The following is a 27424-nucleotide window of genomic DNA, read 5'->3' on the forward strand; positions in this document are numbered from 1 at the left end:
CCATATCCACTATTATGTCTCACAATAAGCAGGTAATGGGTGTAACATTTACCGAACAGAGTCGTCCTGCTGTGTTAACGTCCACTCTCATATTCAGATTTGGGCTCGAATTGAAAAGTTGCCATTTCCTCTCAATTATGTTCTGTTAGTTTTCTTTCCGAACCTCGACGCTGGTATGAGGATGAGGGTGTGCTCACAAACACCGGGTGGTTTCTGAGAGTCCAGCGAATCAGAAGACAGAGGACTTTTCAGGAGGCCTGAGATAATGCTGCCTGTTTCAGTCAGAGCCTCAACCGAGGAGCTGCACAACAGACAGTTTGAGATAAATACTGTCACTGAACTGTGACTCATGAAAAGCTGCTCCAGCGGAGTCCCAGGATAAAAATGAGAATAATAGCTCCCCACAATATAAGACTGATGGTGTTCTATATCTTGCGTTGTGTGTCCAAAATAGAGAGAAATGTTCTGGAGAAAATTAAACACCTCAGCCTCTAATCGTCTGAATGACTCCTTCAACCTTTTTGTAATGTCATTATTTATTATTCCTAACCCAGGCTTCACTGTAATCAACAAAGAACTAGTTGTTTCATATGGGTGAGTGTGGAAGTAGAGCAGCTCCCCTCAGGTTTGCAGGTGTAATTGTTTTCGGCTGATTGGTTGGATCACATTACGTGTCCCTGATGTGCTCTGAGGACGGCTTCACGCTGAGACGTTGTCGGCCATTAAAAGATCAATACATGAGCTGATTGTTTTTTAACCGCAGAGTGCTGCTTTTTCCCGACTTTGCTCTGGAGAAAACAGACCCTGAACACATCACCAAGTCGTGTTCCTTCATTATCATGAACACACACACTGTGGATCATTTGACTCAGACCCACACAACACCCGTCCTGCTGACCTCAATACTCACTACTGCACTAAATGTTGATTAATCCACCACTGAAAATAGTCCCCAACAAATGCACCATTTCCTCCTGTTTGTTTGATTAAAAACTGAAACTATATATTTGGAGCTGAGACTCCTGCTCACCTGTTCCCAGTTCCCTCGTTAGCTCCGTAATATACTGTATACACTGTACCAGTGTGTTTCCACCTGCTGTCTGCTGGATTGTCCGCTCTGTGCTCTGCCCGGCTGTTTCGTTCCTGATGTGTTGTGGATCTCGCCTCAGCCCGACCCTTTGTACTTTGTGCGTGTCCCTGTGCTCTTTACTTTTCCATCTGCCTCCTGGGTCGTGCCACTCGCTCCCCTCTTCTGAGAACCGTGACTCTCGCTAATGCTAATTACTCCAAAGGAAGCCGACGAGCACACGGAGAGAGAATCGCTCTTTACAAACCTACACAACCTTCGTATTCTCCTCACCTTGGCGTCACTGTTACAAAAGCTCCAGTCATTCTCCTGCATTTGCTTCTTTCTGCAGCAGCGTCAGCCATTAGTGACCAGCGGGCCTTTAATGTTTACTAATGCACGCTCTCATTGTCAACAACAACATCAGTGAGATGTAATACGGGCAGGCTGAAGGCGGTGACTCATCACTGAGATGGAGGCTAAACCAGTGGCGTGCGGTGACTTACAGGCAGAGATGAACAACCGACTGACAATGACACACTCCACTGACACACAACCCAAAACCCTGTTTGTTCCCGCCGCAATATGTTGTTTCAAAGTGATGGTGGCGGATCACAGAGAGAACTCCACTATGATTCACAGAGAGAGAAAGATTCATATTAAAACTAAGAACAGAATTAAAAGGCTCAGGTTAGATAGTTAAATGTAAACATTAATAAATCTTATAATTCTGACCTCACGGCTGCGTTGCGTGACCTAAAAATTCGGGAGTCTTGCCTATTTTTCACGTGTGACGCAGTTCCCATCAAAAACAGAAAGAGAAAAGACCTGTTGATGTTATATTCACATCATATCAGAAACATTATACAAAACTGACTCCGCCAACTACAGTTTGTGTCCAGACTGAATCTACAAAATATAAATATTGTATATTTTTTTAACCATTTTAGCAGCTGTGTGCAGAGACAGAGAGAGAGTAGCAGCAGAGACACGCTGACGCAACATTGGGAGGGGGGTTCCCGGCACAGCTCCTCGTCATCACACATGTTGACCCAGGTGATTAGTAGGAGAACTTATCAATCGATCAGAGATGATAAGTCAGTGTGATTTGCTCGTTTAATTGCTGCTGCTGCCTCTTAACTCTTAGGAACAAAAGACAGTTTCCACAGAGACACTGTCAGGAGAGACAAACCAGGCAAATGTCTGGAGCCCCCCCAGTAGGAAAAGGGCCCCCCTATGGCCCCTCATATTGGTATGTTTTGCAATGACAACTGTAAACCCCCTTAAACCCCCCATAAAGACCTGCTGCTACCACACTAAGTGTTGCCCCTGATGACGTGTCTACCGATTGTCTGCATGTGAGGCCTTTAGGGGACATCTAGTATGTACGTGGGGGGGCATCTTTGTCTGGGCCCTTCCTCCCCCAGAGTCTACAGTCATCACTGGTCGATATCTCAGTCTGGTCTGCGGTTAAAAGAGTCGGTTGTTTTCTCGATCTGATAAAGTTTGTTTCTCAGTGTCGCTTCATCAGGGATTAAACCTCAGACTTTTATAACGGTGACAGAGCCGATAAAAGATTATAGTTATCATTTAGCACTTGTAAGTGCATTCAAACAGCCCACAGGCTCCATAAAACAACATCTGTGTGAATGTGTGAAAAGAATGAGGAGCTTCTCTTTAACACCCGGTACGCCTGCCTCAGGGCAGAGGGAGAGACACCAAAGAGTTTATCCAACTTTAATCTATTTCTGCTGCAGAGGTCTTGAATTTCAGCTCCCAGCAGCTCTGCAGCAGGCTTCATGGTGAATGTTTGGGTTTATTACACAGCAACTTAATAACTGTCTCCGTATTGTGAGAAGTGACTGCAATGTGGCCGCTCTGATGTTATTTCTCCTTATGCACTTTACTGCCGTCGTATCGACTTCACTCGTTTGCTTCCATTTATCGCCTCTCACCTCCTTAATATTCTCACCTGTGATATCAGTGATGCGGCTTTTTCCACCACAATAAAAGCCTCAGCTAAATGTCTGAAATTGGAAACAGAAATCCAAGGTTACTTTATTTAAATGAAAGTCTTTAAAGTCTCCTTCCCTCATTTGAATCTGTTGGTCTGTTCAGGTTTGCTCCTGTATTAAAGAATCTAATTCACATGTTCTTTCTGCTTTATCTTCTTTTGTGTGTTTTTTTTTAGACATGTCAACATTACAGAAAGTAATTCAACCAGTCTCTGCTCATCGTCCAGTTACAGGTGACAGTCACAGTCATCGTTGTTTGCTCTGACCTGGTCACAGTTTGGCAACGACACCCGAGATGAATCGAGCTCGACGCATCTGTCATCTCCGCTGAGGGGACAAACTGTCGTCTTTAGTCTTTTAAATCTTCCAGATTTGAATCAAGCTCTTCCCCGAAGGGACGTGTCGCCTCTAATTCGTCTATGGACTCGTTTTGTTTCAGCATGTCCCAGAATCCACTGCAACCGACATGAAGATGCTGCGGTTACTTTGTACTGTAAAGACCAGCGGCTCCCAGGTTCTGCAATTTGGCCAATTGATCATATGCAGAACACGACAAATATAGTGAAAAAATGGAATTATAAAAAAACACTAGAATCACCTCCTCGTGGTCGTATCCCTCCGCCTCTAGTTCCAGGTTACATCCCTCTTTATCAGTCATGAACCATTTGTGTGAAATTTTGTCATAATCACCATGTGAAGTAATGGTTAAAAAGTGTTTTCTGAGTTCATCCTGACCTTGACCTTTGACCTTTTGACCACCAAAGTCTAATCAGGTCATGCTTGAGTCAATAAACATTTGTTCAAAATTTGAAGGGATTCCCTTCAGGAGGTCTGGAGATATTGCGTTCACAAGGCCGAAATCATGTTTTGTGAGGTCACCGTGACCTTTGACCTTTGGCCACCAAAAGCCGATCTACTTCATGTTTGATTCCAAGTCGACATTTGTGCCAAATTTGAAGAAGTTCCTTCAAGTCGTTACTGAGATGTTGCATTTGCAAGGCCAAAACTGTGATTTATGAGTTCACCACGCCCTTGACCTTTGACCCCCAAAATCTAATAAATTCATCCTTGAGGTCTAGTGAATGTTCCAGTTCCATTAAGGCGTTACTGAGATATCGTGTCCACGAGAAAACAATACGGCTGCCGACTGTTGCCGGTGCGGAGGAATAAAAATAAAATTTATGTTCGATGTTCGATCGTTACCGTTGAAATAAGAAGTCGACCTCTGTATCGTCATGGAGTCTGACGTGACCTCACAACATTTTTAAAACTAACATGAGTCGAAAAAAGGTTGAGAACCACTGGTCTGTGCACATCAGCGTTATCTGAACACACACACTGCATCCAGGCATAAAGCGTCACAGTCACAGGTTGGGAGTTAAACTCGGCTGCACTGATCCGCTGTGACACACTGATCTGAGGTCAGCTCACCTGCTGATGTTATTTCACAGAGTTTGATTTCTGGTGTCCTACAAACAGGTGAAATATTATAAGTAAAAAATACCCAAAGTGGACGTTTAACATGCTGGAGCTCCCGCTGGGCTTCCGGACAGGACTGTGTGACGGATGTGCAGTTTGTTTTCAAGCAGGACGACACTGTAAAATGTTTTAATATGTCAGTACGTGCCATTTTTCATGAGCTGTGATTAAAGATCTAAAACTTCTTCTAACCAAACAAAAGCTTCTTTCTCTAAAATATTCTTCACAAATGTGTTTAAATCCATGTGAGTGAGTGTTTGTTTCTTCTTTGCCAGCGTCATCCCTCCACCCGACAGGTGTGGCTTGTGCTGGTTAAAAAGGCTCCACTTTAAAATGTGGAGTTTTATTTTGAAAAAATACATTTATCAGGCACAGATGTCGTGGATCAGAAAACGAGTCGGTATCTGGTGTAACCGCCATTTACCTCATGTAGTGCAACGCATCTCCTTCGTACGGAGCTGATCCGGTTGTTGATTGTTGGACTGCTCCTCTTCGGTGGCGGCGTGAAGTTGCCGGACAGCGACAGGAAGTGGAATCCAGATCCAGAGCATCTCAAACTTCCTGGACGGGATTGTTTTTAAAAGCTTCACGGGAACTGTGACCATGACGCTGCAACATGGCAGCAGCTGAACGACACGGCGACGGGCCTCAGGATCTCGTCGCAGTGAATCTGTGTGTTTATAGAAAAGTGTGTATTAATCTTCGCAGGACGGAGGCGTAACGTGGCCGTGACCTTTACAGGTGTGGTCTCGTGCACATGATAAACAGCCTCCCTGATCAAACGCATCACTTTCATCATCTCTGCAGGACTCTGATGTTTCGGCGTCGGAGGGAGCTGTTCGTCAGTTTAGTCATGACTCTGCCTCCTGGCGATTAAATCCAGAACCCTGGCCCCGGGGGTCGTGTGTCCAGCGCAGAATATGTGATGATCCAGTGGCTAACTTTAGTTTTCTCGCTGTGAGTCACATGGTGTTTATAAAGAAGCAGAAAAAAAAAGTTTTGTTGATGATTTCAGGCTTTAGAGTCTCGAGTGTTTTTAACCTCAGCCCACAGCGCCGCCGTACCCTGAACCACCGCCGCTGAAGTCAGGGGGCGAACTATTTTTACACAGCTGTTTAAGTTTCGGTGGCAGCTCGTCCAACAGTCTGACAACAGTGTTTTCTATGACTCAGGCCATTTAATTTAGTCTCATTACTTCTACCTTCTCCAGAGCGGCTCTGCCTCCGACTGCGGCGCTTCGGTCCGTCTAAACAAAGATGTGATTAGTCCGTGAGATATTTTCCTCTTTCCTCAAATTTATATTATGAAACCCTTTCTCACTGCAGAGCAACGTTAGTTATATATAAATAACCTCACGCTCACCATCTCCCTGACCGCCCGAGTGTCTGTGTTTGTCCTGACAGTGAGAACACGGTACTAACACAACCAACCCATTTTTTTAAGAAGAAATATAATGACGGCTCCGTCTCACTGGTCGAATAAATCCATCGTTTTTCTCCCAGGGGAGTCACACTGTTCTAGATGTTTGACAATATTGATAAAGATTCGATTTTCTCAAGCCAGTATTTTGTAACGGCTCATCTCTGCAGGAATATGTCTGAGACGGAGGGATGTGAATGTTATATTGATATTAAAACTCAGGGGTTGTTGAGATCATTGTCGTTAGAGGAAGCCCAGTGCGTTTTCTGATGTTTCCCCACAACGTCTAAGTGATGCCGCCCCCTGCTGGCAGAAAACTTCATGACCTCAGCTTTAAAGTTTGCGGCAGCACTTTCAGTGACTCTGAAGACGTGAAGGTGAACAAGCGTCTCCCCCGCCGAGTGTAATTACTCGTGACGGGGCAGAAAAAGGTCTAATTAATCCTTTCTGTTCCCTCGGCAACACGATTGCTGGTGTAAACAGCGAGGCTCCCTCGGTCAGAGCCGGTAATTACAGGTCTCTGCGCTGACAGTGACAGCTTAAGGCCGAGGGGATGAGGTTTAATTAAGGCTTTAACCAAGCACCTGTCATGAGCCGGGTGGAATCACCCGCGACTGAAAACTTCTCTGTGACACGAGAGCGTTTGGCTTTCCAACCCCCTCATCCACAGTTACCTGTCATGTGACTGTAGTTCATCCTCCTCGGGGTGTGATCCGCTCGTCCTCGTGTAGGAAAAAACACAGAGTGTTTCTTCACTCCGCTCGTTTTGCCGCTCTCAACACAGAGTCCTCTGGAGGCAGCAGGATCAGCACTACACCCACTGTGTCACCTCAGTTATCTAATTTATTGTGTCGTGTGTCCGGCTCCCACACGGACCTGTTCCAGGCTTCACAAATAAGATCCGCCACAAGAAAATAGTTCCTTTCCTGCAACTGGCAATGATCAAAAGTTAAACGATTATTTTCCACTGATACTTCTGAGCGGTTGATGCGTGTCAGGTCTTCACTTCCTGCAGGAAACCTTCTCATCCTAATCTGTTTTTATATGTGGATTTGGTTTTAGTCTATTACAATAGTATCTCTGCTTTGTGGTGGAGTGACACAACTTGATTTAAATACTTTTCAATGTGTCCAGGTCGTATTTTCTTTCTGTTTATAAAAAAGGTTTAAGTTAAGAAATTTTTACACATTTTTGGACACATTGAGAAGTATTTAAATCAAAATGTAAAAACACAAACAGGAACTAAAGTTGTGTAACATCGTATTTACCCCACATCAAATAACCCCAACTTTCCCTCTAAGAAGATAATGATTCAAGCTTTACTTCTGCTCGATATTCACAGATCACATTAGTTACTCGTCTGCAGGATGTGCAACACCCAATACTCAAACTCAGACTGATAAATAAAGTTGAGGACAGATGTAGAGCTGCAGACCTGAGTGTACTGAGGCCGAGCGACACTGACTCCCTGCACCCGTGCGAGTCTTTTGAAACTGTCCCTCAAGAAGAACATGAGACGTGTTTCATCTTCTCATCTCTTCTTCATTTTTAAAAAATTTAAATGGACGAACACATAAATGTGTGAATGTGCCAGCGGGCTCATCTCCAGCTGCATCCTGATCCGAAGCCACAGAGGTGACGGATTGGGAAATACAAACACAGGACGGTGGGACGGCGAGACGAGCAGCCAGATTTAACATGCAAGAGACGGCGGCAGGAAGAAGCAGCGGTGCAAAGACTCCCACCTAAATCACACAGTCTGTCTTCTCTCCTCAGGGAGTCCTCTAAACCCGCCTGCTTCTGTAGGTGATGACATACCTGACAGCGAATCAGGCTTTTAGCACAAACATTATGTTCGTAATTTAGGTTTTTTTCCAGACACCAACAGACCGTCCTCGTTCCTCAAACACAGGGGACGATCAGCACTGAGCATCGTGTAAATCACTGCAAAAATATAAAGTAAACTATTCATAGAAAAGTAAGATTTCACCTCACTACTCCTCTGATGTCCATGAAACATGAGCTGCTGTTCATATCCACAAGTTAAAGGTCACGTTATGTTGTGAGAAATGTGGCCGAAGCATCCACTGCACTGTCATGAAAAGTGGTGTAATTACCATAATGTGCATAATTAACACACTGGCTTTAATGGTAATAATAGCATTTTCAGGGCTAAATGTGCTTTGAGGACTCCTGGGGCCTCATGTATAACACACACACACACACACACACACACACACACACACACACACACACACACACACACACACACAACACACACACACACACACACACACACACACACACACACACACACACACACACACACACACACACACACACACACACACACACACTCCAACCTTCTCTACATCCACCTGCTAATTTACACAAAGAAACAAAGGTTCAGGTTGAGATGAACCAGGTTTTCTCATCAACTAAAACTCACCTGTAACGGTCGGATTATCTTTGTCTCATGGGCATTAACTTAAAGTTAGCCAATCAGAAGAGAGGCTCAGAGCCGGTTTTTATATCGTCTGATGGATCAACACTTCAAATAATACACGGAAGAAGAAGATGAAAATATGGGACCTTTAAAACTGGGGTCACCACCACATGACACGCTCTGATAATTAGCTAATATTGCTGGACGCCACCTTTACTTAATATTCCACTTTTAATGGTGTGAATAACTTAAATCAAATTGCAAAAACCAATGTAGATGGATGAACCTGAATCTTGACAGTGAAAGTCTTGATGTTTGTTTGTTTGTATCTGTTTCCTGCAGCAGAGCTTTAGCAGCCGCCCGCCAACAGAGGAGGCTGAACCCTCCGCTTCCTCCGCTCAGTCTGCAGCAGAGTTAATGCAAGATAATCGGCCTGATGTGGTCCAGGCAGCGGGGATTACTCCCGCACCTCCTGAATACCAATCACCACTTGACCACCGTCGGGTTCTAGTTTCTCTGCAGCAAACATGTCCTCAGGCACCGTCTCTGAATTATGCTTGTCTGGCTTTTAATGGCGCTGAAGTTTCAATGTCATTTTGGAATCTCTTTACCCATGATTACACTCGCTCAGGCAGGAGAGGCTCCAGACGTCGGTTTAAATCTGCAGCATAAGAAGGCACGTATGGGGGGACAACAGTGCAACATCCACGGCTTGATCTCTGCAGGGATCTCTGCTGCACGTCTCTCTCTCTCTCTCTCTCTTTACCCTTGTTATTGTCTCAGGACTGTCGACTGTCAAATGTCTCGTTTGGCAAAACAAAGTTCCACAATGTCCCAGAAGAGCATGCCGACACAGGCAGAACAAGTTAGTATGGTAATAATATTCTCATCATGATCCCTCCACGTTTCCTTTCTGCTCCCTCCGCGCCGCTGAAGGGTGACAAGCTGCATTTTGTACATAATTCATTTTTTTTTTTTGTGTGTGTGTCTTAAAACACACGATTCATGAAATATGCAGCACAGCGCCTCAAAGTCAACAACACTGTGTTCTTTCAGGTTCCTCCGCAAGGACCTGACAAACATCAAAAGTCTGGCCGCAAGTTTGCATCAGTATTCTCACGAGCCGCCATATTAATATGTAATGTATAAGTATTGCCAATGACTTACCGCATTCAGTTTCTATCTTTTATTCATCCAGGGCAACACATTTCACCACCACCACCACCAGCTCTTCTTCCTCCTCCTCCTCCTCCTCCTCCCTGCTTTAGATTCACACAGCTTCACACATGTTCACACGGTGCAGCAGCCGCTCTGCAGTCAGAGGCTCGAGCGCTTCCTGGCATTTTGTCGGCGTCACGGAAGAAACAGATCAAACCAGATTTACTGAGAAGTGGGAAAGTTCAGTCTGAAAAATCTCACTCTGTTCTCGAACACAGACGCTGATGCGGAGGAAAAAAGTTTTCAAAAGTTTTTTTTTTTTTTAATGGAGGTGAAAGATCCAACACAACAATGAAACTAGAACCACGTCCTTGTGGTCGTATCCCTCCGCCACTAAGACTAGTTCCAGGTTACGTCCCTGTTTATCCAGTCATATAAAATATTCACCATTACTGTGAAATTTTGAGTAATGGCTAAACCTGACCTTTGACCTTTGACTCCCCAAAATCTAATCAGTTCTTCCTTGTGTTCAAATGAATGTTTGTGCCAAATTTGAAGAAGTTCCGTGAAGGCGTTACTGAGATATCACGTCCATGGTCAACCCGAAAGCAATATTTATAATTTTTTTTTTTTTTTTACTTGCCTCTCAGCTGTTTATACAGATGAAAAAAAAACCATCAAAAAATGATCCTGGCAAATTAATTAAATTAATCAATCACTTGCCATTCAAGGCTTCCACCCGATATCCATAGGAACTATATTTTAATATTCTTTCCAATGATCTGCTTTTTTGGGGCGTTTCCAGAATAAAAAACAACGATCAACATTTACTGAACCACATTCTCTCCAAGGCAGAACATTTTCATTAAAGTGTGGTTTACCTGTACCTCAGGTGTGACCAGGAAGAAAAGGTCAAATTAAATTATTAGAGTAAAATTCTTGCACTTATTTTGTTAATCCGTGTTTGATATTATTGGAGTTCTTTCTCCCCGTTTTTCTTCATGTAAAATTTGAATTTGAAAAAGTGACTCCAGCTGATTATTTAATGTGGTGGAGTAATCGTTGTGGTGTGTGTGTGTGTGTGTGTGTGTGTGTGTGTGTGTGTGTAGTAGCACTAAAGTACCGGAGGAGTGTGTGTTGCTGTTATTAGACGAAGAGAAGACGTGTCAAAGAGAAGACGTCTGATTCATCGTTTTATTTGATCCTTCAGGTGCTAAACAACAGACGTGTTACAGCTTCCTGTCCGCTCTGGCCTCCGTTTGGTTTGATAACAGCAGCTGAGGACGACACCGCAACACACACACACACACACACACACACACACACACACACACACAGTTTGTACAGTGGGAAACGTCGGACAGGTCTCCACAGGTGTGATCCGTCTCCGGCCTGTTCACAGATAAAGTGCCGCTGCCTCTCCGCACGTCATCCACCTCATTATCTTTCTGACATCCTTTTCTTCCACTCGATCGGTGCTGCCTCCTCTGCGGAGTGAAATTTGATTATGAAATGACATCAGCGCTCTGTAATCTTCTCTTTCTGCCGCTTCAATAACTCTGCATCCGAGAGAGGAAGGAGGTAATCCAACAAACCAACTCCTGACTGGCACAGGTCTCACACTATCAGAGCACGTCTGTTTTCATGAAACATTGGGGGGGTCGGGGGTAATTTGTGGTGAAAGTTTTCTTTTTAATACTAAATAACTGGATAAGTAAATCTCCTCTGTTGCCATAGAAACCCACAGAGAGCTGTAGAGGCAGCTTTTCAACCAGGACTGGTCATGTTGGTGCCAGACTGACTCCACAGCTTCCTCCTCCTCTACAGGTACGACTTGGATCTTACTGTGGTCGTTCAGTCACATGATCTAAACCGGTGGCTGCTCCCTGAAAGTCGACGAGTTGATGCATCAGCAGTGAAATGCAGCGCCAAAAGGAGAGAGATGTTTTCACGGGAAGATAAAGATGAGATGCTTCGGTGGCACAACCCCCCCAAAACCAGCGTCTGGCTCTCAGCGTCCGCCGCGCACCCAGGATTTTATTTTATTTTTATTTTTATAACAAAGCTACGACCAGGGCGCCAACTTTTACCTTTCAACTTCACGTCACAGAGGATGAACAGAGACATTAAAAAAAAACAGAGGGCGGGGCGGGAGGTGAGCCGAGCCGACATCAACTGTGAATAACATCTCTCTCATATTTTACAGGTGAGGGTTGTCGGAGAAGAGACGTCGATAACAACGCCGGGAGCTCGTGAAAATAATATCTACAGATAGGAATCAGGATAAACAAACTGACAAGTGAATATAGAGAGCCGACTCCTGAAATCCTGACTCCATCTGAAGTGCTTTATTGAAAGTGAGAGCGCCTGAAGTGTCGGTTTTAATCCCTCACTTTACACTGAGTGGTGCAGCACTAAAACCAGGAGTCCCTGATCCATTTCTCTCTGTCGAGCAGCAATGTGTGTTTTTATCAAGTCATGTGTTTGAATGCGTTTGGGAGAACCGCAGGTTTGTAACGTAGCGCTCCACGTCTGTTTACAAGACGAGGAAATCCTGCATGAGAAACTGTGGCTCTTACAAACGTGAACTTTGTTTCTGATCTCTGCTCATGTGCAAATCTCAGTATTTAAAGTTGGAAGTGCCAGTTTCTTAATACTGAGAGAAATGACGGCTAAAGCTGTAAAAGAATAAGACCTTAACGGTAATAAATGTGAAGATGAAATACTTGGGACTCTGATCATCACAACACCTCTGCCTCTCTCGTCTTTGACAGTAGATGAACCTGCCTGAGTTTTATGAGGAGTAAAGCTGCAGTGTGGGAGTCAGAGGCTGAGAAGTGACGGTTGGTGTCTGTGGAACTGTTGATGTTTTAATAAAGAGGCAGACTTCAGACTTCAGAGGCGACGCCGTGGTTCAAAACCCCCCCCCCGGGAGAGGTGACGTCTCTGGACTTCAGTCCTCCAGCTCTCAGAGTGTCAGTCAATCTGGAATCACTGGGCTGTGCGTGGGTTGAGGTGGGTGGGCTGGGGTCGGGTGGGGCGGGTTGGGGTGAGGGTCTGATGTCAGTATGTCTTCTTCCAGGAGCGGAGGTACAGCTGGATGGGGATCAGGGGGTTTCTGTTCTTCAGACTGGGGTGGAAAACATCGAAATCTGCCTTCCTCACTCTCTGCAGGTAGTCCTCCAACACCACCTGCAGCAACACAACACCACAGAAGAAGAAGAAGAAGAAGAAGAGTCTGATCAGGTCTGGAGAAGGAATAACCACGACATGTTCGTTTTTGAAATTTGGATCAATAAATCACACACACACACACACACACACACACACACACACACACACACACACACACACACACACACACACACACACACACACACACACACACACACACACACACACACACAAAATCACATATGCACAGAAATAACCTCTGCTGCAGTGCAGAGGTCCAGCGCGGTGTGAAAAACATCATTCTGCTTTGAGGAGGGCAGAGAGGTCGGCGCCGTGTTCAGACTGAAGTACAGTGTTTTCTCTCAGCTCTGTATTTACAGCAGGTCGGCTCAGCAGCATTGTTATGATTACTCATCACGAAAGAAGCTCACTTACTGTATATATAATCTATAATGAGTGTTTTCTTGCAGCGGGAAGGTGTAGGTGTGCATGTGTGTCACCTAAATCTGCTGCTTTTAAAAAATCTGTGTATTTTATCAGTAAAACACGGAAACATTGAGACAAATCTGCTGCTTACTGTGTATTCATGTGTGTATTTATGTTTTTAAATAAATGACAGGAGCAGGAAGTATTGCTCAGGAAATCCTGCATCACAAACTGTATCACTATCGAGACGAGCGTTTCTACATTTTAAGATATTAAACTTTACTGTGATACAAATCTTTTACCGTCACTGTTTCCAGAGGACGTAGGTTGGATGATGTTCTGCTGCATTATTGATGCCAAAATCCTACGTAAGGTTCCGTCTTACTGTCAGAGACATGACGATTTACGGTGGTGATATTGTTTTTATTTTCATCTTTACTGTCTGACGGAGAGGAGGGGGAATAGCTGAAGGTGTTGGGGAAATGACGACAGAGAAAATGACAGGTAACAGGTTTTGGATTTTAATTTAGTAAAGTTTTGTAAAGCAGAAGATCCTCCCTCTCGCTAACGTTTCGGTCTCTCTCGACATTTGGGTCGTCCTAACGATCGATACACTGTGATGCTGAGCAGCAGCAGTGAGCGGGACCTTCTTCTTTACAAGACTTAAGTGATGTTTTCCAACACACCTGCACCTGAGACGTGAGGAAGTTTAACAAGGAAATGTGTTATAACCGTGTTATAACCAATTATACAAGAAACAGAAAGTTTATCTAAGTGACTGAAATATTATACTTTCATACTTTAGATACTTAGATATCAGGACGTACTGAAGTGTAAAGTATTTATCATCAATTATAACGACATGTTTTATATTATTGCAGCTGTGTTTGACTAGATTATCATTAGTTCATCATCAGTTTCTTCACCTGAAGGATTTTCTACATCTGCAGGTGGAAACCATCTGCTGCTGTTACTCCTCTGTTTGTTTAACTGGTGTGACAGAGACTGAATCTGCAGCTGCTAAACACACGAGAGAGTTTGTGTAAATGTCTTTATACGTTCAGAGTCACTTTCCTGAGGCGTTCCATAACTTTTTCCTGATATTCTCTGTGGCTGATTAATGAATTGGTCCCAGGATTAAACCAGGCGTCGATACAAATACTGACGTTCCAATGATAAATGTTTTTTTCCTTTAAGCAGAACGTCATCACTGATTGCCCACAACTTACATCATCACTGCACAGATTAATCCACTTTCCTCTGTGTGTTTCATTATCAGAAGCTTTAAAACAAACCCGATATGAACTAATCTATAGTCAACACACACACGCCTGCAAACACAGTTTGAAACCTCTGTTATTTGTATTAAAGGGAGGAAAAACTATGAGACAGTGTGTTTATCAGAACAGCAGTGAAACACCTGGAGAACTAAAACTGTGAATGTGCAGGTTTCAGTGGACAGATCCCCCTCAGGCTGAAAGTTGGTGATGTGGATGTTGGATTTCAAACTTTTTCAGCCACAGCTACAAATCAAACAGAGGTAGAGCCAGTGTTTTTCACCCTAAAGGGACATTTCAGAGATCAATTCAACTTGTGACTGATGAGAAGTGGTGAGGCTAATGAGTTCGGGGTGCAAGAGAAAGATGAAGAATTGTTTAGCCTTGTTTTCCCTCTGTGAACTTCTCCCAAGGACCTGTATATATTTAAAGCTCCATCCAGTGTAAAGGTCTGTGTCCATGTGTAGTGTGATTATAGATCAGCTCTAGCTTCTATATTAATACTGTTAAAGTATCAAAGCCTCAGTCCACAGAGAAATGCACACAGCCTGTATTCAGAAACTGAGCCTTAAAACCAGCCGTCAGGACTTCTGGAACTTTGTGATGTCACAACAAAGCAGTCACCAAGCCCCGCCCACCTGGACCCACCATCCAAACCTTTACAGGATTTGGTTTCTCTGAGTGTTTTTACCTGAAATCTGCTTTATTTTCATTGGATCACTCAGAAAACAGTCAGCCATCAACCTGTTGTTACTAGAGCTCCAGAGAGAAGCCTGAGAGACGAGATGTAAAACTACACTGAGATGGTTTTTATATCTTCTGATGGATCAACACTTCAAATAAAACACAGAAGAAGATTTTAAAAGCTTTTCCTGAAAGCTTCACTGAAGTTTTAAGATATCTGATTTTTATTTTTAATCCATTTCTCTAAGTTTCTTGGTGACTCTTACGTAGATTACGTTTTCCAGAACAGATATCAGCAGTTATTTGACTCACCGTCTGGAGGAAGGCCGGCGTGGCAGCTGGTGGAACGTTGCTGCTAAAAGATCGAGCCTGAAGGAGAAAGAAGACGAAGACAAATTAATTAAAAAAATGTAGGCGAAGACACATTCACACGTTTTAAAGACGTTGCAGGTGTCAGCTGTCTCACACTCCAAACACACGATCAGCAGCTTCCGTCTGGACTGTTGGGAAAAAGAAAAACAACTCACTTCAAACCGCTCCGCGGGGCTCGTGCAGGGATTTGTTTAAAGTTTAGAGAAAGATTATTTTCAGTAGCTAAAGCAGCTGCTTCCAAAATCAACTTTATTAAGAGGGTTTGCTGCTGGTTGAAGGCAGAAATATGGGCGAATACAGTGATTATGGAGGTTCCATTTAAATGAATTAAATTTGTGACGGTCCAGAGCTGAGTCTCTTTGGGGGACCGAAGAGAACATGAGGTTCTAGGTTCAGAAAACTCTTAATTCTTCAAAGAAATACAGAATCAACACTTTATTTTTTGTACAAACTTAAGGATTCAAAAAGGTAAATTTCCCTCTTCTTCTGTCCGCTCTGGTCGTGGTTTAAAAATGAAAAAGATATAAATCAGAAGAGAAGAGTAGGAGCTAGAAACCTCTCGACTTCCTCTTCCTTTAGTTGTTTTGCCACTAAATCAATACCGTCATATATTTATGTATATATGCGACTTAATGGAAACATTTCCACATTTAAATGAGAGATTAAAGTGAAGAGAAACTGACAACAGGCCACCAATATACCAACATATTTAACTATAAGCTCACGTCCTGCCGTTGTGAGACACGGAGGCCATTAGACTTTTAATGACTAACATAACCTCTGTTGTTCTTTTTCAGTTGTTAATGTGGCTCTTGTCTAATTGACTGAGAGCCAGGGGAGGACAGTAAACAGTAAACACATTAAATACATGCAGTGAAGAAGAAAATCCTCAGTTATATCCTGCTTTGCTACTGTTAGGAACGTTCTTAGTTGCTATAAACAAGGTTCAAATAAAACATAAATGCTGATGAATGTTTGGGCGGCAGCTTAATGAAAAAAGCCTCTAAAAGAAAATCAATGACTCGAGTAATTGGAGGCTAATAAAGCTCCAAACCAGTTGGTCCCCGACTCCTAAGAGCTCAATTACTGTACTGTGTGTTTAAACCGTGTGTGCAGACACTGTGCAAGTTGTAAATCACTGCATGTCAAATCATCCCCCTGCAATTTGAATTTTAAAAATAGCACTCTCTGTTTTCCTCCTGCTGTTTGAGATCTGGTTAAGTGGCTTAAAAAGGTATTTCAAAGGGGTTACAAAGCAGAAGTGTTGCTGATGTGAGGTTTAGGAGGCACAAGACTGAAGCACATGTCCATCAGCTTGTGCAACCTGACTTTCCAGGACAGTTTTGACAATTAATCGAAATCGCAATATGGTGAAATGTTGCGGAGCGACAGAGACGCCCCGGCCTACGAATCTCATTCTCCAGATTTAAAGGAAACATGTTTGTTTGGAACAAGACTCAACGGAAATCACATCATCATCATATTTATATTTAAAGATTAAAGATTCCAACATCTTCCAGGATTTCAGGAAACCTTGAAATATTATATAACACTTAAAGATGGTGATGTTTTATATTTTTCCTTTTTGTCATCAAATAATATCCAAAACCAACAATGAATGGATCTCTCTAACAAGTTTGTGTGTCTCAAGCCTTTAGTTCATTTTGTGCTGCAGGAATTAGTCCTAAAACCTGGAGACAAGTTCGTATTTTAGCACTTCCTGAAGTCTCCTCACAGCTGAATCACAAAATCAAGATATTTTCACGTTTTACTCTACGACATAAAATACGTCAGTAAATACCCAAGTCCTCATTTGGTGTTGACGTCATGTGACCCTGGTGAAGTTGGTTTATAGTCCAACATTAGCTTTATACTGCTGATTGTTTTGAGGCTTCAAACATCAAACAGTGATGTTCATTAGTGAAGATGATCCTGCTGAACTAAACCTCAGGATCAGAAACTGTTGTTATTTTCTCTAATAATCCAAAACACAACGGAGAAATCCTATTGGCTGTTTGTGGAGGGAACCAGGGTGAAGCTAACTTCAGGTGGACCACAAACATACTTCATCCCTGCAGCTCTTAACTCACCGATGAACCAATGGGGTTAATGGGTTAATAATTCATTTCTTATTATTTATTTTGTGTAATTTGTAGTAGTGTAATTTGACTTGTGATGTTTTTTGCCGAAGGACTATGGATGTAAATTAGTTTACATCGTGTGTTTTGTACTGAAGTTCATTAACATATACTGTCCCTATAAATAAATAAATAATGCTGCTGCTGAAAACTTTCCCCCGCAAATCATCTGACTCAAACTACTGCGGCTGGTTATACACACCACACTGTTTTACTTTGTTTGGGATCAGACATCTGAATTCCCTCCGTCCTGCGAGGCAGGAAACGTCTGTGCGCTCCCTCTGTGATGGAAGAAGATACCAGACTTCATTCAGTCAGTGGATCCCCTCTAACTCTTCAAAAAACCACTTACAGCTCCATCTCTCTCCTCAGACACACAAACACTTCAAACACCTGCGGCCCTGGTGGCACTTGTGTCGGGGGCGGAGCCAGGCGCTGAGTGTGGAGGCACTCTGTGGAGGTTTCTGTTTGATCTGCGGCGGCCTGGGTTGTGTCTCGCTTTGCACAGAAGCCAAATGAATAAATGCCAATGTAAATGTAAATCCCTGCAGAGCGTCACAGTGTCACAGCAGCGCGTTAATACCCATGGTGTTTTTTGGACAGCTGTGACGGTACGAGCACATCGGTCTTGTGGTACAGGTGACAGGTGAGAGTACCTACGTGCTGTAAATGTACGTGAGCCTGACTGGCGATGTCGTACACGACGTCCCGGACGTTCTGCTCCCGGCTGCCGCGGATAAAGTCCTCCTGAGACGCTCCGTGCTGCAGAGACACAAGAGACAAACACGCTCATGTTTTGGGGGCACGAGTGATACGATAACTTAACGGCGGAGCTTATCACTGCAGCTCAGCTGTATCCACTTCAGCTCCACGAGCACGAGAGCCCAGGCTTCTCTTTAATCTGTCAAAAAGGAGACACTTAAACTGCTGCAGGTCTGTTTCTGGTGCACCAGCGACACCACTGCACCTGCACAGGGTTTCAGTTTCATCTTTCACACAGTTAATTTAATTAACATCAGTGCAGACCAAAGCCGAATATCTCAACCCACTGATGGTAACTACTGCTGTGGCATCTCCCTGTGTTTAACCTGTTTATTTTCCATCTTCATTCTAAATACTGTGCATGTATGTTTATATTTCTATATGTATAAGACAGAATATACATTTTATTCTGTATAATCAGCAACTTTGCACAAAAAAGATCCTTTCTTATCCTCTCAAAGGAGTTTGCTCTACACAAAGTTCTTTGCAGTTCATCCACACGAACATTTACTCTCATCAGAGATCATTTGGCTTTAAAAATATTATATATCTTTGATATAATTTATTAGTAAGCAAGCAAGTAAGTATATAAAGTTTATTTAAATAGTAACTTTCACAGATAAAATCATAAAAAAGTACAAATGTTTATGATTCAATATTATGTTCAAATCTTGCACGCTGCAGATTAGAGAGGAGAACATCTGTGCAGTTTCCCCTCATCTCTTGATAAATAATGATTTAACGACAGGACGTGATGTCACCTTGAGCTTTGTCATGTGTATTTAAATTACTTTTTTTTTTTTTCAAATTGCCAGTCAGGTTTAGGAAACAGTGATCAGCGTCTTCCAGCAGCAGGAAACAGCACGAGGCGTAAAATCCAGGTGAAAATCAGTCGACGCTGCTCCTGTGAAGATGTGAGACTTAATGATCCGTTATTATTCATGAGCAGGTGGGTCACTGAGAATAAGAAAACCCAACATCATCGAGAGGATGAACTACCAGGATAAACAACAATCATTTCTGCGCAACTCTCAAACCTCCTCGCATTTTCTTCTGAACGTCTCAGACCCGCCGACTGTGACGACTTAATTGAAGCTGTCGGGCGAAACCGATCTGACCCTCTCTCTCGTTACGGGAACAAAATAACAGAATAATTTTCCCCGAGAACCGTTTCTGCGAGAACTGGGGGGAAACTGCCTGAGGGCGGACTGAACTCGCAGCTGGGAAATAATGATGAGAAATAACGAGGCGGGAATAATGGAGGGGAAACGTTGAAGAATAGACGAGAGGGGGAGAGGTGAGGCGTTACACTTGTGACCCAAGCAAGCGACTCTTCACGTCACCAACACGCTCGTTCACGCACCTGATAACGCACCTCTTTAACACACTGCATGTAACTCCTGCAGCCGAGAGTCTCTCAGTCTAGACGACAACAAAAGACGACGTTTGGGGGGCGTTGAGAAGTTGCAAGGGATCATGGGATGTCCCAGTTTGGTTCAGGAGGGTTTTTTTTTTTTTTTACCAGCAGCTGAATTGTCCACAACCAATGACCAGGTGATAATAACCAGTAAAAACTGTTTCACATTAAAAGTCTGTGTTTCCTCTGATAACTTGATCCTTGCTCCAGACGTCCGATGACTAAAATCCTTCACCTGCTTAAAATATACAGTTGCAAACGACAACATTTAAAAAGTGAATCTTAGAATTGATGGAAACATTTGGGACATAAAGCAGACGGGAGACGAGACGAGGAAGAATCAGTAACTTTTAAATCACTTCTTATGTCACATCGTCTTTTTTTTTAAATCGTCTTTTTATGTTGAATCGTCTCCAAATCACCTTTTTATTGCTTTTATTGTGCGTGTTTGTGTGTTTTTCTACAACAGCTGCTCCCTCTAATTGTCCTCATTTATATTGAATTATATTATTTGTCCTCCCTCTGTAACTCCACCTGATTTCTCTCCTGCTTGTGACTCTTATTGCTTTTGTTTTGTTTGTCAAAGCACTTTGTAAACTCTGTTTTTAAAGGTGCTGAATAATTAAAGTTATTATTATATTCATATTATTATAGGTCTAGTAACTTTTTAGACATTTTTATGTGGAAAAGTTACAGATTATAGTTTTAACAATGTTATTTAACTTGCATCCCGTCTGATCTAAACAAACTACCCACAGTATCTGCCCGTGATCAGCGGAGTCATTTCTTTCAAACTCTGTTACCCAGACTAACCGGCTGTTTCATGGTTTGAATGTAGTATTTTGATTTGTTATTTTGCAACTTACAACATAATCTTTATGACCTGTGGTGAACATGTGAGCCTCTCAGACAGATGTTCTCCAGTCACATCTGCCTCTCCCACCGAAGGAGGGATCTGTCACTCTCAGTGAACGAGAGACGTGCAACTTCTCAAACGCCATTTTTTCGTGCGACAGTGATTGCAGGTTGTTTCGGTACAGACCTGTGTCCACAGCGAAAACACCTGAACAACAACAACAACAACAACAACAACAACAACAACAACAAAACTTTTTCCTCTTCACCCGCAGAACTGCATCACAGCCAACATCTGGCGAGGAGGTTATTTTGACAAAATCAACATAAATGCATCTCCATGACGACAGCTGCGCTCTATTATTGGATATATTAACATTTAAAATGAAGAGCTGTCCTCTTCACTGCCCTGCCGACAGACTCAGACTCAGCCCGTTACTCTGATCACCTTCAGTGTTTTAATGCAGCCAATTCACATTACACTTGTCATTTTATATCGTTAATAACACCTGTTTTCCTCATATGATTTATTACATCCATTTTACAAATGTCATGAGTTGTGTCCTTCGTTTTATCGCTGCTACTCCTAATACGCTAAAAAGATATTTATCAGTTGTTGAGAAAGCTGGTGAGACGTGATTGCTGATGTGCGTCTTATGTATTTCTTCCCCCCTGTTGTTCACACATGATCAACCAAGTGTCACAGGAAAATGAGTCCCTCTCTTGTCTCTCTGCTGCATCCTGCACTGTTGCCTCCAGTGTTTCTGAATCAACAAAACATTAAATTTAATCTTGTTTTGCTTCTTTAGTCATGAGCTACATGGTTCACATATAAATATATATATATATATATATCTATGAGAGCATGAGGGGGATTTCAGCACACCAGCAGCCCCCTCTTCAGGCAGCAGCGTGGAGGTGATGTGGGGTGAGTGAGCTCAGGAGGCCTCGGGTCACGAGCATCATCTCTCCACAGCTGAAGATTTCTAAGCGCAGAGCCTGTGTGCTTCACGCAGCAGCCGAAATACATCTGCACAACATATATAACCCCCTCACCCCCCACCCCCACCCTGCCCACCTCTCTCAGATCCTCCAGCAGCAGTGTGTTGTTCTCTGTGTGGGACAGATGGCCCACACAAAGGTTGCAAATTGTTTGCAGCATTTTTCTGTTCATCTGCAGTGTGTGTGTGTGTGTGTGTGTGTGTGTGTGTGTGTGTGTGTGTGTGTGTGTTGTGTGTGTGTGTGTGTGTGTGTGTTTCTGAGGCAGAAGGGTTTAAATCTGAGGCTCCATATGGTTGTTGTGTAACGACCCCTCACTGGTTTGTTGTCGCTTTGTGCTGGATAATGATTTCGTTACTGCTACGACAAGAATATCATCTGACACGATGTCAAAGCGGAAGCATGAGTCAGACAAACATGTGTGGGAGTGTGTGTGTGTGTGTGTGTGTGTGTGTGTGTGTGTGTGTGTGTGCCTCATGTTGTCTCTGGGAGCAAAACTCAGACTTAAAAACCAGTCGACTGGGGACACGCTTTAACTAGTGTCACGCTGCTGTTATGGCAAAGTAAGAGTTACAGTCGAGGTAAGAGCTGAATGAGTCTGTGTTAACCCTTTAAATCAACCATTTTTAATGATTTTCACTTTAACAAAACTCCTCTCTTTCTTGCAATGAGGCTGAGCACAAAATATCTAAAAACAAAAGTTTGGTTTGATTCTGAAGCTTGTTTACTTCTTTTATCAGCTACTTCCTGATTTAACACAGGAGAACTGTCTAACTTCAGACTTTATTATCTAAAATTTTATTAAAGAAAAGTTCTATTTTATTTCGCACTATCCAGGTTTCAACTGGAGTTTTACGCAAAACAGAATCGATCTTATTTTTTAGAAAGATTGACTGCGAATAGTCTGTATTTCCACCGAGTGATGTCATGCGATATCATTCTGATTAAACAGGACGACACATTTCCAGCATCTGCCTCTCTGTTGGAACTGGCTCCCCGGGGGCCTGATGCCACAGGTGCCACAACTTGAAAGCGAGAAATGTTTCCATTTTAATTCTGCAAAATATTACTTTGTGAAATTGTCTGAAAAACCACCTCCTTGATTCCTGTGCGACGTTGTAATTCTCCTCACGTTTTGATGCTTTTATGATTTTGTCTGACTATTTGTTAGTTTTTATTCCCTGATGCTGAAGAAACTATATTTTCATTTAAACTGTATTTATAACAAAATTAATCTTGAACTTTAATATTTTCTAAAACAAAACAAAGTTAAGATTTGATTATAATCTCCTATTTAAGATGTAGAAGAATGTTTCGGCATCGCTACCAAAACTCAGGTATCAGTGTCAGCAGTGTTAAATATTTTCTAACAACAATCAGCCCTGGGACAAACACTGTTAAGTTCAGTTTACAGTAAACGCTGCTCTTCATGCTTTTATCTGATTTCTTCAGCTTAATTTGGGTCAATAAAAGCGATTTTGAAGATGCATCATTCTGCTCAGTTTCATCAAATTACACTGAGATCTTTGGGGGTAATTTCTCCTTCAGGGGTAAACAGTAAACAGGAGAGCTGATATCACCGTGAAGCCTCCACTCACCAGCATGCAGATGTCCATGGGCAGGTAGACTTTCCGTCGGCTGCTGTGATACGGAGTCGCTCGCAGACACGTGACGATCCCCTGAGCTTTGCCGATGTGACTGGCTGCGTGGTCGGCGTGCACGTTTTTCAAACCTGCAGAGAAAAACAGACACAAGGGTTGAAAATGATCACATTCCCAAACGCGGACCTTTATCCAAACCTACCTATGATATCTTTATCTAAACAACGAACCACCAGGACGGGTTTCAGTATCTGAGAATATATTTATGTCTACAGCTTCATGTCCTCACCTAAACACTCCAGCATCAAGTATATCAAGGACGACTGTGTGTTCTCTGAATACGTCTCCAGGTCCTGGAGGTTCCTGTAGGCTCTGTCATCCATATCCTTTTCCTGGTGAAACACACACACTTTCAGCGTTTACTTTACAGAAGTTAATTTGATTAATTTTAATCATTTTTTGGCTTATAAACTCTTAAATTCAATCATTTTGCACTTGTGACCGCTAATCACAGGTTCCATAACATCTGTCACCTGCGTGCAGCTCAATCACTGAGGGATTTTCCTTTTTCAAGCCGTTTTATTTGTTATTTTTTGAAGCTGATCCAGTAAAACTTTCCAATATTTCATGATAAAATGAGCTCAACTTTCCGCAGAAGTTTTTTTGTTTTTTCTTCCTTCCTTTCACATTATTAATTTCTGTTGTGGCCCCTTCAGAGGCTCATGACCCCCAGTGGCAAATACAAATTAAAAGTAATAATATTCTTCTTTTTTACCAACTGATCAAACAGAAAAGAATGAAAATATAAACACAGACACGTGCTATGTAAACTCGCCTTGTGACGACTGTGTGTAAATTTAATAAAGACAACATTCACACGTTACATTTGTGTCTTACTCTCTCAGTGATGATCTTCAGCAGCCACCTCTTTGTCAAGTAGTGTTTCCTCACCGCCTGCAAAACATCGTTCAGACTGTTCATCATCTGATGCTCGCATTAATCAATCAACTTAAAGCTCCTGAGGAAACAATGAAGCTTGACACACAGAGAACAGAATGAAGCAGCAAACATTTGACAGAAGATGCTTTCTCACGTTAAATGTTGACATTGTGGCTATGATTAAAACTAAAGACGTTACTTCGTCCTGAATCAGTCTGGAGCTTTTTGACGTCCTGTTCTCTGTAGGTTGATATTTACCCTCCACAGCTCGTTAGTGACCGGCTGGTTCGGAGGCTCATCTCTGTAGATTTCCTCTATGGCTGTCTTCCAGAACTCCATCCGCATCAGACCAATGGTCTTCTGGGAAACTGAGTCCTTCACCTTGTATCGAAACAAACATAAGAGGGCAAATATTTAACACGCCACTTAAAAAAGGCCTGGGATCTGAGAAGAAGCAGCTCATTACAGTTTTAATCATAATAAACTATCAATAATAGGAATAGCAACAATAGCAGTGGTAACCGTTCTTTAACAGTAAGACTATTAACTGTAAATTGGTAAAAACATCTGTATCAACATCTGTAATCCTCCATCCAGTCTGGCTGTAGGAATACCTGCCTGTGCCAGCTCCACATTAAAGGCTCTCAGAGCCAAAGAGGAACGCCGCACCTCCTCTGGGAGGAGGAGAGAGGACACGAAGCCGTCATAGTCTCTGGACCTGAGGAGGAGGAGAGACAGGGGTGAGGAGAACAGTGAGAGACAGTAACGAGATACACTACGTATTCACATTTATTTATTTAATTTAATCTTCATTTAATCGGACAGTCTCACTGATAAAATATCTTTACCAAGAAATCACAAGTCACAATCAACAACAAACACAACAGAACTTCACAATACAAGAAACTAAGAAGCTATGAATCAGCAAACACATTTACAATAGTCAGAGATTACATAAAATAATATATATTTAAAATCGCCAAAGGAAATATAAGACTCTAGTTTGTTTCATTCCTTTTTAATGATGCACAGTAACTGAAAGCAGCTCTGCCAAAACTTTAACAATAGAGCTTTATAGGAGCTTAATAAACATACTTTACATTCTAGAGGCTGAAACTACATTTAAATACATGCTTATTGATGAGCTGGGTTGAGCCGAAATGAAGAGTAAACACAAAATATTCAGAGAGCATACTAAGCTTTCTAAACATATTTTTTGTTGTTATGAATTTTTACGTTGTTTTCATTTATATGTGATATTTGAATGGAGTCTGTCGTGGTGTTGTTTCCCTGCAAAACGTTATATTCCCCCCTTTTAATGTGTTATTTATCCTTTTATAAGAGCGTTAAAGCTCTTTAAAAAGGCAGGACTGGCTGTTTGTAGCCGTATTTTAAGCTGTTATATCCCCCCCGGTGAGGGTGAATTCACTTAGCTTTAGTTAGCTTGTTGTTGTTAGCATCGAGAGACCCACCTGACCAGCTCCAGACAGAACTTCTCGTTGTGTTGTGAGTCCGGAGTCGCGCTCGTCGCCGCCCTCACACTCCGTATTTCAGCCGCTCTCTGGACACACACGCTGGTGGGTGATATCTTTCTGTGGAGAGTGTGGTACAGCGACGTTTTGCTGCTTAATAACCCATGTTTAGAGCTGACGCCAGCTGCCATGTTCCCCTTCAACTTTCAACCTTAACTTGTGTGTCACGTTGAAAACATTCCCCCGGGAAACAAGACAAGCCGCGGACTTTATATTCCGCTTCGCTTTAATTAAACGAAGATATCTGACATAAAATGTACCTGATAATGATCCTATAAAATAATACAAATTAATACAAATAATACAGATGACATCTGCTGTATGTTGCCTTCTGTTTTGGTGTTTTTTTAATAGAGACTATACACATTAAACAGGTGAACAAGAAACATACTGATGACACAGAGGTTTAGCACCAACTTAGGTCGATACTCAGGGGACATGCTCCCCCGGGGCCATTTGTACATTATTTGGGAAAAAATGAACGTGAAAGTTGCCCAGGAAAATAAATCATCCTAAACCTGCATCATATTTTGAATCTAATTGTTCTCTATCTCCATCAGTCTGAAACCACAACACAACAGATTTTGACAATGACTAATTTTAACTACTGTCACATAAAAAGAGGCAGATTGTCTGATGTGACTAGTTTGACTTTATATGACACAGGTGGGGAATGAATTTGACATATACAGCATCACTAATATTGACACCTGTTGTTGTTGTTGTTACACTATGCTGCTGTAGAGTTTGCAGATTTAATGTTAAGATGACAAATGTACATTTAAATCCAGACCATAATAATATGAGCTGCTCTAACTGAACAGACGTGGATCCACAACAAGGCCAAGTAAATGTCTTCACGACTCTGAATTGAATATGAGGCCAACAGAAGAAAATTTTATTTTATTTAATCTACTCCTGATCACCTGCTCTTTATCTCTGTACACGGACGTCCACAAAAGCATTTCTTCTTTCCCTGTGTCTTTGTTGAACCTCACCACTGATCATTTGTTCAGTTTTGATTCACACTATCTTAACAAATACAAATCTCTTTGCCACAAGCTCTCTCTTCTTCACTCTTCAAATCCAGACTTCCTCTTCTGTCTTCTTCTCACCCTTTCTCCACCCCTCTCCTCCTGGTTCTTCATCACATATTTTTCTCGTCTCTTCTTCTCTTAACTTCAGCTTTTCACTCCTTTCTACTCCTGCTTCCTCTCCTGGTCCACAGGTTGTCCTGTCCCTGTGCTCTCTTACTCATTTTCCCTCAAATAAATAATAATATAAAAGGCTAGTAGGTTAGAGCTCCATTGATTTGTCGGTCCAGTCAGAGAAACTCTGAGGAAATGACACCAAGTTGAAGTTATAAATATGAATAGTGTTATAATAAACTTCATCTAAGGCTTTTGGGGAAACATCCGGAGCTAGAAACAGACTGTAATTCAAAGCTATTAAACGTTTTTTTTTCTTTTCCCGTTTATTCTCATTAATGTCAGTACAGGTACAGGAGAGGTGACGTTGGCTGCGTGCCATGGAGTGACAGCAGGTCAGGGGTTGACAGTCATATGACCGCACAGTGTCAAGGTACAACATTACGTCATAAAACTCACTGGAAAATGCTGGTATGACTTTCAAAACAAAAGTATGACATTGAAAGAATATGTAACG

General features: G+C 42.4%; 1 protein-coding gene across 2 annotated transcripts; it reads right to left on the reverse strand.

The window, feature by feature from the left end:
* Positions 1 to 10763: 10763 nt before the first annotated feature.
* On the reverse strand, positions 10764 to 25926 carry ndufaf6 (NADH:ubiquinone oxidoreductase complex assembly factor 6). Of its 2 annotated transcripts, none has more exons than XM_056381672.1 (9): positions 25700 to 25926; positions 24846 to 24945; positions 24486 to 24608; positions 24186 to 24242; positions 23578 to 23680; positions 23286 to 23419; positions 18315 to 18416; positions 15457 to 15513; positions 10764 to 12775 (listed from the first exon to the last, which is right to left on the reverse strand). In XM_056381672.1, the coding sequence occupies exons 1-9, from the start codon at positions 25888 to 25890 to the stop codon at positions 12647 to 12649; spliced, it is 996 nt and encodes a 331-aa protein (XP_056237647.1). In that variant the 5' UTR covers positions 25891 to 25926; the 3' UTR covers positions 10764 to 12646. The 2 variants fall into 2 exon arrangements, with proteins under 2 accessions (XP_056237647.1, XP_056237648.1); XM_056381673.1 differs by having other exon boundaries at positions 24842 to 24945; positions 25700 to 25839.
* Between the last annotated feature and the right edge of the window lie 1498 nt (positions 25927 to 27424).

This window comes from Seriola aureovittata, chromosome 7, assembly GCF_021018895.1.
Source record: "Seriola aureovittata isolate HTS-2021-v1 ecotype China chromosome 7, ASM2101889v1, whole genome shotgun sequence".
NCBI lineage: Eukaryota > Metazoa > Chordata > Actinopteri > Carangiformes > Carangidae > Seriola > Seriola aureovittata.